The following is a 15059-nucleotide window of genomic DNA, read 5'->3' on the forward strand; positions in this document are numbered from 1 at the left end:
AATCCAAAGGGATGCTACATACTAATCTGAGCCTAAAGTCTCCTTAGCCTCTTTCTGCAACCTTTCATACCAACCGCTTTGTTCACAGATGTCCTGGGTCTCTATAAGCCTCATACCTCTGTTCTCCACTGGACAGGCTTTCCTGTACACTCAGGGATTTCTTTTCGTTTTTCTTCCATGTCCCAACAGCCTAAACCTTCTCATTTTCCCCTTTCAAAGTGGTGGGGATATAAGATTGGACAAATGAGCAGTGCAAGATGTAATGTGCCTGCCAAATCCAAAAAGGTCTCAGCCAACTCCTGAAGGAATTTTAGTGTGCTCGTGGTGACATGCTTGGCTGACACAGGATAACAGACTCTCACAGTAAAGAGGCCAAATCTTAGAAAAGGAGGGTCAAGGCCAGACCAAGGTTTCTATGTCTAAAGCAAAAATTATGCTAAGACAATAACTACAACTATTTCTGTATAACCCAGTGATACAGATTATGCAACATTCAAGCAAGTGTCCCTGCCATACACCTTACTAGCAGCTTCAGGGCCCTTCTTTAGAGTCACTGGGTATTTTAGTCAATAATAGACTATTCCCACTCAAAGTAGAGCTTCCTGAAAATATTTGGTTGCTACCTATCCCTGAAGATCGCAGAAGGCTAAATGAGAAGTCACAAAAATTCCTTAAAAGTCACAAGGTCCAAGTCCCAATTCAAGAGGTTGAAGGAAGGGTTTCTTCTCTTCTGGGGACAAGAATCATTCATATTCCTATGGTGTATTCCTAAGCCAATTTTTGAAAACATTTTTCTTATGTCCATGACATGGCCCACATTCTTGTGTAAACTTTCAGGAAGCTTTTCTTCATAAATTCTCTGTAAATACTGTGGCTAAATAAGTCTGCCCCATCTGTCCTTAACTCATTGCCCAACCACAGTCAAGCTCCCGCTGCTCCTCTCCAGGCTACACTGTCCTCTCCGAATGACAAGGGAATGTATCTGACAATCTCTCTGTTCCTTTCCGCTTTAGGCCTTCTGCTGAGACAAGGACTCTAATACAACCTGCATTCAGACCATCTGTGGACTGTCCAAGCCCGATTTCCACACCCTCTGAGGTCAACATTCTCAGGGGTAGCAGACTCCACATCAAAGAATACAGTGCAATGCATCGTTTTTGTTCTTTTAGCAGTTGGCTTTGTATCTCTGCAGTTTGAATCTCTTCAGAGACCTCTCTCCAGATTTGTCCAACCAGGGATGATTTGGTGGCAGAAAATAGGTCAGCTGTGCCAGTGTGCACAGGCAAAGCTTTGTGCTGCTGATTAAACCACGGTGGTAACTTCAGCAGGGCAGGCAGGAAGCCAGTTGTTCACATAACTACTTGCATGAGAATGGACCTAACTGTTAACTGCAGAGTTTCTGAAAAGGGACTATGCTTGGTATTATTTTATAGCTTGAAACTTAACTATGTGTCACATTAACCCCCTTCCTTAGACCCCCTAGCAAAAGGCAAGTGCTCAAAAACTCTTGCTGAAGTATATTTTCACTTCATTCTTGAAACTGCCACTACTAGTATTAGTATGCACCTGGGCAAAACAGCTAGAGACTGGAAGATCAAAAGGGAATTTGAAAAATGCAACCTGGAAAAAATCAATCAAATAGCATTAATGGACTTTCTAAACACTTTAGATTAGAAAACATTATTTGGGAAAAAGTATTTAAAAAGTGTATCTTTCAGTCTAAGAATATTCATTTTCTGAACTGGGTCAGCTGTTTCTTTAAAAGGTACAGTGCAAACAAAGAAGAAACTGCTTGGTAAACACACACATTTGGGGGGAAAACAAGAAGAAAACAACTTGCCCAAGTTTCAGAGAAATCAAGCAATTAAAACGTAGGCATCTTACAAATACATCACACTGGCACATGCACTTCACACAATGCCCAAGTGAAAGGAAAAGGCATTGCAGATCTTGGAAACAGAGTCTTCAAAGAGAAGTTCAATTGCAGTAATTTACCGTGATCTTTAGCCCTGCGTTGGCGAAAGCAGCAAAACTTCCTTTTCTTCTTATCCTCTTTTAGCAAGTCAGCCACTGTAACCCCTTCAGGTTGAACACAGGCAATTTCATTATGATATAGAAGAGTACAACAAAAGCAATGCAAATAAAGGACCAAGATGTCAAGGTCAGACAGCTAGATACAGTAAGTCCCAATGTGAACTCAAGAGGCTCCACATCAATGGGTCCTGACACACAAAACCTGGAACTGTCCTCTTCCCAAGTAGAAATCCTCAGTTTAGGAACTGAACGGTAGAGACCTTTATACAAAATGCTCTTCTCTGAGAATCTATCCTAAATAAGCAACTCACCTGAGACAAAGGTTTCCACTATTTTGCCTTCCATCAAAGATGGATGTTCGGGAATGGGTATTTTGAGGGGAGTCAGGATCTTTGGTACTGACTGGCTATGTGGGTCTGGCCAGCATGGCTATATGGGACAGAATAATGTAGATGAAAAAGATGGGCTCTGAACTCTGACAGATGAGGTCCTAACCCCAGCCCGGACACTTACTGGCTGGATGGCCTTGGCCAGTCCTCAGCTGTAAAAAGTTTATAATAGTTGTATCTGTATTTCAGAGGGCTATTGTAAGAAGTAAATATGACAATATAAGCAACATGTTCTGCTTTCACAAGGCATAGTATACACACTCGACATTTGTCAACTACTATGTCATCATGACTACTGTGACCCGCCTATGATCACTAGGTCACAAGCAAAATATCTCCAAACCCTTTCTAGCTCTGTGATTCCAAGATCACTGCAAGTTAGACAATTTTTGGAGTAGAGACCATACACTACAGGGATGGGGGACTGTAGAGGCAGTGTGGGGCAGCACAAGGAACACTGAAGTGCTGGAATGAGCAAAGGTCTGGGGAAATGGGCACTTACACTATTGGAAGGAATGTAAACTTTGGCACAACATTCACTAAAATGGGTATCTTCTTTGACCTAACAAAACCCTTTCTTGTAACCGCTCCTATAAGAGAGTGAGTGAGTACAAGTGTGCAGAGACAAGTGTCTTTGTAGGGAATCAGTACAGCATGATGGCTAAAGTGCACTCTGGCAGAAATAGGGTTCAGACCCCAGCTTTGATGCTTAATAATCATGCATCTTGGGAAGTCACTTAACTTCCTTGTGTTTCAGTTTCCTCATCTGTTCAGTGATTGTCTCACAGAGTGGTGTGAGGAATAATAAATGAATGCATTTACAGTCCATTCAACAGTGTCTGACATGTATGACGCACTTACTAAATATACTTTTCTACATTCTTTCATTCAACAAACAACCTTTGAGTGTCACATGCATGACAAACGCTGTATGAGGTACCAGTGACACAACAGAGAGCAGAAGCAGACCCTGTTCCTGTCCCCATGGAGCTCATAATCTCATGGGAGAGAAAGACATTAATCAGATAATCACACAAACAAGCATAAAACCACAATTCTGACAACTGCTATCGAGTAGAGGTTTATGTGCTATAGCATATATAATTCATTGCAGCAATTTTTATAGTGGCAATTTATTGAAAATAGTCAAAATGTTGTTAAAAGGCATATAAAGAAATCTACAGCAAATGGTTAAGTGAAAGCCAAGTTGCAGAACCATCTGTGCTGGGTCATCTTATGGTGGGAATCTATATTCATGTTGTCTGTGCAAAATCTCTGTTCTTATGTGCATTGAATGAGACCTGAAAGAATATGACCCAACTACCAAGTCTTTCCCCTCTAAGGAGAGGAAGGGGAGAATTTTATCTTACTTTATGTCCTTTGATATTATATAAGTCATTCATAGTGAACAAGTATTGCAATTAAAATATATTTTAAAACAAGAATAACAAATAAACCCTGATTTGGAAATTCCCAAACCTGGCTAGTACTTGCTCCTTCTCATGTCCATGATGGGGCAAGATCCCTAAAACCCAATCCCACCAGCTCTTTTGAGGTTTAAGGCAATAAAAGATGTGGAAGTGCCTTTGTATACTACCCAGGGTAAGCGAGCATTCCCTGCACTTCCCAATGAGAAGGAATCAGCTGCCAACTCTAGTGCTGGGTCCTCCCCACCAGCCTTCCTAGCTGCAGTACTTTCAGCTGCCTCTCCAGAGAAGGTAGTTGATCTGGACATATGTTTACCATATGCCACTGCTTGCTTTACAGCTTTTAACTGAATATTTTCAATTTTGAACTTATGCTCTGAGGTGACTTAATTGTGACAGAAGCAGTTTTGTAAATCAAATTTTAAAAACATAACCTTTCTAAACAGGACCAGCAAATTGCCCTGTCCTATGCTTGCAAACAGCATGCCATCATTGGTTTTCTGCCCAGCCCCAAATCAAACATCCCCATATAAGGCATCTGGATAGCATGTGCAAAAGGGAGGAGGTGGCCACAGCAACCTTGTGCACTGAGACTTGGACAGGCCTAGTCCTAGTGGGAACTCTGTAGGGGCAATGAGCCTAGCCTCCAGAACCACTGACGAAAGAGAGGGCAGCGAGGTGCTCCTTGTGGTAAGAGCTGGAGTTGGACGTATTCCTTCCCTTTCTTTGGGTATCCAGTATCCCTACCTGCAGGGATTATTGATCACTAATAGTTCCTGCAGTCACACTGCCATGCTTTTCTGGACAGAATTTTAGAATGAGCCCCCTTGTAAAATCATTTCATCATTTTTAGAGCTTTTTATTTTTTTTAAGACTAATTGCTGACAATGAGAAGGGCTTAAAATAGAATTTTAGGCTCCCAGAATTTAATGGCCCTAGAAAACTTCATTGTTAACTCAGAAGCAGCTGCATATGCCTAAAAAAATCACTCTGATATTTGGCAGGCTTTCTTCAGGAACTTGAAGCTCAGCAAAATGTTATATAAATTATTTTTAAAATTTCCCCAAAGCTTGAGAACTAACTTCAAAGGGAATTTTGCTCATTCAATTAATTGGATTAGCAGCAAATTTACAGAACTGACATTTTAAATAGCCTATGAATGCACGAAGTTAGACCCACCCATCACTGCAGCCACCAGACAGCTCAGTTAGAGACCTGATTGCAGTTCCTTTTATCTGCTCTCAAGTAAAAGCCTGGAACATTGCGATATTCAACTGTTGACAGCATTTAGGACTCAGGAGTTCCCAACAATGGCTTCACATTAGAACCTCTTGGGAGCTTTAAAAAAATAGCCATGGCTGAGTCCTACTCCAGACCAAGAGTCTTGGAGGGTAAAGTCCAGTAGCAGTAATTTTCATGGTCCTCAAGTGATTTTAATATACAGACAGAGTAGGGGGACCACAGATGCAGGCAGTGACATTTTGTAGATCAGAGAGAAAAGATAACATGAGTGAATCCTCAAGAACTTGGTTTGACATTTGTCCTTTGACAAGCACCCACAACTAGAAATGGTCTTCAAAAGCCAAAAAACTGAACTACCATTGCATGAAAATGACTGTGTCAACAGGCTTGTTTTCCATCAATATTTGAGAATCTTATAGCTTCTGAACAAAACAGTGTAGGGAAGTGGCAGTAAAAGGGGTCCTCAATCTGAGACTGGTTAGTGGTCTGCTGAAATCTGAAAAAAATATTCCGTATAAGTCGTTTTACTCAAATCTGATGACAATAACAACAGTAGTACTATAGCTACAATGACTTCTATTGGTAATGGAACATTTAATCCTCACGAGACAACTTTATCTCTGCCTTGCAGTAAAAAACTGGGTAATCTAACACTAAAGCCCAAATTTCAAATCACAAAACTCAATCATAGCTTATTCTGAAGAAGGGACATCAAAATGCCATCCAGCCTAAGCCCTTGGCTCCTGTCGATGGACACATGGGCATCTGTTGCTATTAGTGACTTTCTATAACCCCCTTTGCTCATTCTGGTAGAGGGTCAGCCATCAGGAAGGGCTTCTCATACTGTCACTTAATTCCTCTATATCTGTGAGGAAATGGCCCAAAACATATCAATGAACCAGTTTAAAAGGGCAGTCTATTGATTTAGCAAGCTTAGCTAGTGGGGATAAAGTCAGGAGCCCTGGGAAGTATACTATGCCCTACCCCAGAGATAACACAGGAGCAGACTTGTGACATATCTTAAGTAGCTGGGAAATACGACCATCATATTGCTGGCATGAGCTATGCCCACACTTGCATTTCCTCATCTCCTGCTAATTCAGATACACAGAGGCATCTGTTGTTGTGATAGCTACAGACAACATAAAGGATTGCCTAGTATACCTGAGAGCACCTAAGTAACTAGCTATGTATGGTTACCAACAACTGTCTATCTGATGAGAAGGACCATGTAAACCCTTGTTAAAATCTCCCCCCATGGTTTTCTGGTTATGACAAGAAGAAAAGGGCTCACGGCCCCAGGAGGTGTCAGGGAAACCCTGACAGTGTTACCGTTGCTGGGAGGTCTGGGATGCTGAGGTCTATGTACAGGAAGGTTCACCTCCCCATTGGGGTTCTCTTCTTGAATCTATTAAATCTCCGTGTGCTTGCAGAGTCAAAAAATTATCTTTATTTAAGCTCTAATCATCAAGGCTCTGGAAATCTGATGACTCAGGGAACACTTACTGTGGGCCTCACTCTACAGGAAACTCCAGCATCTGGCAAAATGAGTTCAATAAAGAACAAGGGTGCACCAAAAAAATATCTGCTATTCTGGATCAAACAAGCCAGGTAATAATTTTTAGTCACTGAGCCAGGTAATAATTTTTAGTCACACATTACTGTATGTAACAGAAACCATAATGGTAATGTTCCAAAGATACAGCTTTATGGGGTTTGGAGCCCCAGTTGCAAATTTAATTCTGAAGATCCATGACTTTTAAAGGAGCTTTATTTCTTTCCTTGGCTTTATTGCTAAATAATGTATTTAAGGGTTTGAATATTTTGAGCTTCTGTACTTTGTTCATACCATTTCCTCATCCTGAAAAGGCCCTGCCACTTTCTGCAGCTCATCTCTTAGAACCCAGTGGGACTATCACTTCTTCCAGGGAGTCTTCATTGCATTCCCACTCACCCACTCCCACCAGCACTGATTGTGCCCTTCTTGGTTCCCATAACATGATGTTGGGCCTCAATTACAGTAACAGCTTCTCTAATCTATTTTATAATAAGGTACCACTTCTCTATCTTCCTTCCTTGGCAAACTCTCTAAAAGGTAGAGGCATTGATTTTGTCATCATCTGATCAGTTCTTAAGACAATGGTAGGACATAGAAAATCTAGAACTGAGAGAAAACAGTGAACCTTCAGGACTACCAGAAGACATTCCTTCAAGTCTCATGAAAATTCTTAACTCTTAAATCACAGACCAAAAACACAATTCCAGACTCTGTAACTGATGTTAGCAACACTAGAACATAGTTATCAGTCTATTTCTAGAGATGAAGCAATAAAGAGATGAAAGGACATCATCCTGAAAGATGGCCTCAGCTCCTATAGGACACATCTAAACCAACAAAGAAAGGTGCTCTGCTCAGAAGAAGGGACAACACTTTTGCTGGTTTACACATAATATATTACATCCTGGGCTGAGGAAAGGTGAGGCAGATGGCTGGCAGACCTTCAAAGGTCAGCATCAAAGTTGTAGCTTGGGCATGAAGAAGAAAAGTACAGTGCAGATATCCCCAAACTATGCCTAAATGGCTTGCTGACAATACTGGCAAGTGCAGAAGCTCTGAGGAAGGTCAGGGGATTCAGGTTGGCCCAAATGTCCAAGGGCAAGCTGTGCTGAGAAAGCACAGACACTCTTCCTTTTAGGTTTTTCTACCTAGGGGGCAGATCACCAAGTCTGGAATTCAAGTGAATGCCCATCTAGAACCCCCAACCTCATATAGTTGACAGTAGACTCCATAATCCTCAGTTGGTGAGCCCCTAAGCTAACTCAGGGCCTCTTCTCTGAACCATCACTGGGCGGAGGCCTGGGAAGAAGCAAGGAAGTGGAGAAGAAGAGAAAGGCCTATATTTCACTGGCTTCTCCCACAAGTACACAGGTTTAGGCCAATTGCATGCATCAGAAATAACAGAAAAACTCACTCCCTGTGGAAGCACAGACTCACAGAGTTCAGGCTAGAAGAAAGGTAAAAGTCATTTTGGTAAAAAATTCCTTCCATCATGGGTCTCTCAGTCTCTGCTTTCACACTCCATTGCCTACAAGAAGCACAAATTTGCCTCCCCATCCTTCCCACTTCATCTCACTAAGGCCTGCATTCCCCTCATGCTCCAGCCAAATGAGACAACCCACTGTTTCCTTCCTGGGCCTTGCATGCGTTCCCTTCCAGGTCCACATTCATGGCATTCTCTTTGATCACAATGCTTTCTTTACTACTGTATTGTGACATACCTCAGCCCCATCCATCTTCAAGGACAAGGACAAATGCCCCACAGCTCCCTTCTGGATCACTGCAGCCAGCTCTTCCTCCTCTCAACTCCCACAGCACTCTGTCTGCCTCTCTTGTGTCTCCTCATGATGCATTTATTTGCATGTAGGCATGACTTTTGCTAGAAGGGAGCAAATCTCCCAAGGGGACAAACCATGATCTCTCCATGTCAAGATTTCTCCTAGTATCTAGCATCAGGCTTGCTGAATTAATGAGTGACTACATGGTGTCTCAGGTACTCTGCACAAGTCAGGATTTGCTTAGTTCTACAAAGTAGGACCCAACTCAGTTTCCCAGGCTCCTTAATGGATGTGTGCCCTTGAAATATGTTCTCTGCCCTTCCTATTAATGGTTCAATGTTTGGAACAAATCGTAAACATCTTAGTCAAATCCAATTTCGACTTTTACCTGAGGCACAGATAGGGAAGAGTAAGAGCCTTTCTGCAGGGTAAGTATGGTAAGAGAGACACTTCAATTGATAATGGCAATTAATCCCTATGGTTGAGAGAACATCAGGCCCTACCTGCTGCAGGACAGTGCTCAAGGATGCCTAGTGTCACAGTGTGGGGCACTGGGTGGTTGGAATCCAAAGCAGCCATCACTGAATCACATGCCTCTTAACTGCCTGAAATGACGAACTGGAATCTTCTCAGCCTCTGATGGCCAAGCATTTGGCTTCCTTTGGAAGGCAGTACAAGGGTCAAGAGGGACTCTGTTCTTCAAATACCTGCCTAATAAAACTGAAGGAAACCACAATTTCCTCTCATGTAGCACTAGATGAATACTTGTCTTTACGTATCCTCTGCATTCACAGGAACAGGCTCACTGAATTCTCGAGGCAAACCATGAATATGGCCTTACTCAACTACAAAGCCACATTATTTCTAAATGTGAATCTAAATCCCAAACTTCAGCCCAAAATTCAGTCAGGTTAAATGCACTTGTTCTCTTATATGTGCAGAAGGAACCTGATGGCTGAGAAGAAGTCATTCATCTCACAGACTGGACCAGAGGTGAGAAATGCCTACTCTTGAAGAGGTCCTGAATTGCACACAAGGTCTTTCTAGTCAGGAGTAGGATGGAAACTACATACTATTTCGTTTGCCTTCCTCTCCAGCTTCTTCCTCATTCTCAGGATCAATATCTTCTGCCTGGGTAATCCAATCCAAGTAGCCCTTTAGATCCTCTTCTAGCTGCTGCTTCTCCCGGAGCTTCTGGAAATCTCCTCGCGCTTTAGCTTTCTCTCTTTCCTTTGAAAATTCTCTGAGGAAGGCAAACAGAACAACCACGTGTCAGGACATCCTCAGAGACCTGTATCATAAGCCATCTGCCCTGCTGCACAACAGTCTTGTGGCAGGACATATAGCACTGAGTATAGTCACATTAGCACATCAACAGGAACCACACACGTGTACAGGACATATGACAGTGCCTTCCTAAGCAAGACTGTGGGTGTCAGAGTTGCAGAGACCACACCAACACACATGCATCATTTCTAAGAAAATGAACGCTCTTCAGGATGACAGCAGTCCCCAAAAGCCTAGGCCCGAAAGACCTTGTGCTGTCATGGTGGGCCTCTTGACACCTGAACTCAGAGATGTCTTGCCTCCTCCAGAGCTTCCTAAGACACCCACCATCACAATTCAAAGACAAAGGGCCCAAGAGGGCTAAGAGAGGGTGGTCGAAGATAGCATCAAGTTTAGGGCTTCTTCAATACTTTTGGGTAAAATTTTGCATTCATATTGTGTACTGACTCCTTTGTCCAAGCCAGGAGCCCTGAGGGTCCTTTCCCCTGCCCACACTAGGTCCCCTCCCCACCATCTGCAGGGTCACAACAGAGCATTGGACAGGGTCAGGGCAGTTCTCCCTAGATCTCCTTTCCCAGATAGGAAAATAAATACTGACGTATTTTTCTCAGCCCTTGTTTTTTGCATGATCTTTCCCTTGAAAGTCTTCCCTGCAGGAGGGGAAGAGGCAGTAGAGTTTGTTGCCCACTTATGAGAACATCTGCCATGGAAAGGCTTTGGCAGATGTGTAAATGTCCCTAACTGCTGTTTACTCTACTTTCATGTCTGCAATACTGTATCTATGCATACATTTAAAAATCCCACATTTGTTCAGGCAAGCCTGAGAGTCACGTGGATGATTACCCAGTTTTCATATACAAGGGACCATCTGCATTTTCAACCATGAATTGCTAAAGGAGCCAAGATATATGAGTTATGAATTTAGTAAAGTACAGTTAAAAAGCTGCTAAGAAAGCAGGTTAAGAGTACAGGCAGTGCAGCTTCTACACACAGGCCCCTAAATTCTGGGCGGTTACCTCTTGTCTTCCTTCCCACCTTCCTTCCAATCCAAAGTCAGCATATCTCCCTTTCAAGGACCTCATTAACCCAACCTAACTGACAAACAGGGAAAGACATACTTACATAAAGCCAACCTCCTATTCTCTTACTTCCCTCTTATTCCTCAACTCCCGGCTGTTGAAACACTCGACAGATATTTGAACACCCAGTGACACTGACGCTTCAGGTAAGAAATTGGAATCACTGCCAAAGTACCACACTCTGCCCACATTTAGAAGAGAGTCCACTCATTGCTTCTAAACTACTCAACTTTCAAATACCCAGAACCTATTCACTGGCTCTGGGAGGACTAATCTGTCTATACTTTCACCCTATGGGAACTGAGAAGGAGTGAGACAAAGCTGCTGGGCATTTGGCTCACAGGGGAGCCAACTCCAATGGAGTGCAAAGAGTGAACCCACGTACTGAGGTATTTCCTCTTGGGGAGAATATCTTCCTATCTCAAAAAAAAGAAGGGACTTTGCAGGCAGGATCTTGCTGCTCAAGTAAACCACACCCTGGAAATGATTTGGGGCTTCTAGACCCCTTAAATCACTTTCCTGAGCAACAACAGGAGAGCTTTGAGTGCTGTGTTAAAATGACAAAGCATTATATAATGTTTTATTAAATGCAATGTAAAGAACAAGTAAGTAGGCCTTCAATTCTATTATTTACCAGAAAAGTATCCTAGTACAAGTCTTTTTGCATGCTTTGATTCTGAACTAGTACCAGTAAAACAAAGCTCTTAATTTTAGACAGCTCTGAATGGCCTAATACTTATTAGCAAGCACATATACCATTTACTGATTTGGATAGAACTGGAGATTTACAAGGCATAAATCTCCCCCTGTCAGCTATGACACAGGGTGGGGTAAAGGACACAGGAAGGGGCAGTCATTGTGATAAACCCAGGTGCCCCCTTGGTCCTCCAAGACCCATACTGGGCTCTATGTCTGAAGACCTGTTTTCCAGGTACAGCTCTGACACTTTTCTTTTCTGAGCTTCAGTTTCCTCTCCTGCAAAATATATCTGGTCTACTGTTTCCCAGGGATTAAATAAAATATTAAATATGGTAATACTGTGAAAAATTACAAAACACTGTAAAAGTATAAAACTTAAAAATAAAATAATATTAGTTGTTAAATCTAGACTTAAGAAAAAGCTAAAAAGGCAACTGTAGGTGCTTTCTCAAATACCAGAGAGAAAAAATCCGGGAGTAACTCTCAAAGGGCTCTAAACTACCAGGACTGCATCAGAGTTTGGGAGACACACAGAGGCATGATGGGATCCTAGGGCTCCGAGTGACTCCAAGATGCCAGCAATACTATTAATGCTGTATCATTATCTGCTCAGTGAAAAGCAACCCATTCCCATTTCAAAAATCTTCAGTTCCAAGAAATCTCACTTCTGCCTACCATAACTTGTAACAACCTTAATGAATAATGGAAAACAGACAGTTATTTCATTTTGTGTAGTAATTTGTCATATTCTAGAAGCCCATTACTAAGGGATTAAATAATTGTCATTACAAACATTTTACAAAGCTGTTGATAGAAACTTGTAGACTTTTATAAGTACCTAAAATCTACTCTTTACAGATGAAAGAATGCAAAATAAGGGAACATGTATATTTGTGCAATGTATATGAAGGATAATGGAGAAAACAAGGGATGAGGATGAACTAAGCAGAAGAGATAAAAGATGGAGTGATACTTTTAAATATATCTTTTTCTATAGTTTTTTTGTTTAGAGCCATGTTAATATTGTAAGTGTGTATAAATTTGTGTGTGTGTGGGAATGCCAAAACTGAAAGCAAATTGAGATAAATGATTCTGATTGTATTTCAAATGGGTATCATAAACAAACTGAAGGGGAAAAACAAAACTAATTCAAGTAGTTTATGAACATTTGGCTGTGAAGCTTTAGTCTTAGGCAGGATTAAAGTATGAGAACCACAAAAAAAAACTGAACTCTTTTTAGTAGGTTTGGTTCTTTCCTAGAGATTTGGCAGAAACTATTTTAGATGTCATAGAAAACTGAACAAACTAGTACATATGTTAATGTTGTTGAGAGCTAGGATTCTCACTGCAGAAGAAGAGACAGAAAATATGGATTGGAGAAACACTAGGAAGAACTCCCTGGGGATAGACTGGAATCAAAGATATTGGTATGAACTCACAATTTCTAAAAGAAGTAAAGTATGTGTATGTATAAGCATACACTTCTAACTCTGTCTGTTAAAAGCAAAGACACCCTAAAAGCTATGACCATACCTGGAACCCAGACCTTGGTCTCTGGCAACAGTCTCCATTAAAAGGAAGCAGGGGTCTTCATAAAAAATGGCTGATTCAAGGTAGGTAAAAGATGAAGAAAGCAAGGAAGAGCAAAGAAAAAAAAAGAGGATGCGGCATGACACAAGGACACAGGAGCCAGAAGAGGGTCTCCCACTGGTCAAATCTGCGACAATTTGAACACCAAAATAATTAAGGTCAGTAATGAATTAGAAACTTAATTGAGAGACAGATAAATGGAGGACAAAGGAGAGCACTTCTTTATAGTCAAATTTTGTGTGCTAAATGGTAAATATGGAGGGAGCACTGGGTTGGAAAATCATTGTTTTGAAAACATCACAGTAAAGATTGGTTCAGGCAAGAATCATCATGCATGTTAAATCTAGGAGGAATCTGTGACGGGAAGCAGAATATTTGCATTAAAGCATTTCACTATGTATTGTTTATTAAGCGCTTGGGGAAAAAATAGGTTGTATACAGTGGTTAATCAAACTTTACATCAATGAGAAACAGATGGGCATCATCTGTCTCCAGATAACACGTTCTGAGAAAGGCACCATATCACTCATGTAGTGTTCCATCTGGGAATGCATAACCTGAATCAAATCATGAAGAAACATCATATAAACCTCTCCAAAACAGAATATACTGTACTCTTCAAAAACGTCAATGTCAAAAAAAAAAAGCTATAGAAACACTCAAGGTTAATTGAGACTAAAGAGACAGTAAAACTAAATGCAATACTTAATCTAGGTTGGATCTTGTACTAAGGGAAGAAATAATGCTAGAAAGAACATTATCTGGCCAATTAACAAAATTGGAATATAGATATAGAATATGGATAAAAGTTGTGTATCAATGGTAAATTTACAGAAGCTGATAAACTATACTACGGTTATGCAAAAGAATATCCCTACTTTTAGGAAATACATGCTGAAGTTTTTAAGGGTAACAGGCCATGATGTATACAACCTACTCTCAAATTGTTCAGAAAAATCAGATTCATAGATGGATAGATAGATAGATAGATGAAAAAACAGATGTTTTGGGTAAAGGGTACACAGATTGTTGACTGTGCTATTCTTATTCTTTCAACTTTACAACTTTCCTAAATGCTTGATATTATTTCCAAATAGAAACGTTTCTAAGTGCTTAGAAAAATGTAACTGTACTAATCAAATGCAAAATTATTTAATTACATATTCATTTTGGCTTACCAGCTAGACTGTAAACTCCTGTGGGAATGGGCAACATGGTCCATTTCTTTCGTATTTCTTTCTACACCTCTGTTTCACCCAGGGTGCCTCCCTTCAAGTAGACACACAGGATGGCCGTGTACACAACAAATGCACACAACAAAATAAGTCCTACTCCTAAAGAGACCAGAATGTGGCAGAAAGCCCATGATCCATGGGAAATAACTGTGCTAGAGCCCAGATATACCACCTGAAGTAGCCCCACCAACTTGCTATTTTTCCTTATCACTTACAGGCCTTGCGTGGTGGATTTTCTATCTTTAGGTTGTTATAAAATCTTCCCTCCAGAGCTCTTTTTTCAAGGAGCAATTATTCAGTAAGGAATCTTCCTGGGAGCCTGACATAACAACCATCTTATGCTGGCAGGTCTGCACCGAAGCAGCTAAAGTAGTTGCAGCTAGAGCATTTTATCAAGGCTTGCTGCTCTTTGTTTCAGGTCACGATTACAGGCCTGGACCTCATCGTGGTGCTGTCCTGCTCAAATGTCTCATGATTCCTCACTACTGCTCCTGAGAATCAAGGCCAAACAACTCAGCCAAACACTTCAGGCCTTCTAGGCTTCTTCCATCTGCTGTGCCAGCTTTATGTTCCCCTTCTCATAAACATACACCCTGTAATTTGACCTTACTCTTCTCAATTCCTCAATCTTCTGAGCATTTGTCCACAGTATTCCACCTACTTGGGTAGACTCTTCCCATCCTTGAATTCCAGCTCACTTTTCAAGACCCAGTTCAAGTTTCACGTTTTTGGTGACACTTT

The 15059-nt window shown here is 41.3% G+C and overlaps 1 protein-coding gene across 8 annotated transcripts in view; it reads right to left on the bottom strand.

Moving 5' to 3' along the window:
- Nucleotides 1-15059, bottom strand: part of CACNA1D (calcium voltage-gated channel subunit alpha1 D) — a 413019-nt gene that overhangs the window by 101399 nt on the left and 296561 nt on the right. For all 8 annotated transcript variants that reach the window (XM_077128982.1, XM_077128983.1, XM_077128981.1 and 5 more), the window contains one exon: nt 9502-9671. In XM_077128982.1, coding sequence (XP_076985097.1) covers nt 9502-9671 — 170 coding nt within the window. The remainder of the gene's footprint in view (nt 1-9501; nt 9672-15059) is intronic.

This window comes from Tamandua tetradactyla, chromosome 15 (assembly GCF_023851605.1).
Source record: "Tamandua tetradactyla isolate mTamTet1 chromosome 15, mTamTet1.pri, whole genome shotgun sequence".
Taxonomy (NCBI): Eukaryota; Metazoa; Chordata; class Mammalia; order Pilosa; family Myrmecophagidae; genus Tamandua; species Tamandua tetradactyla.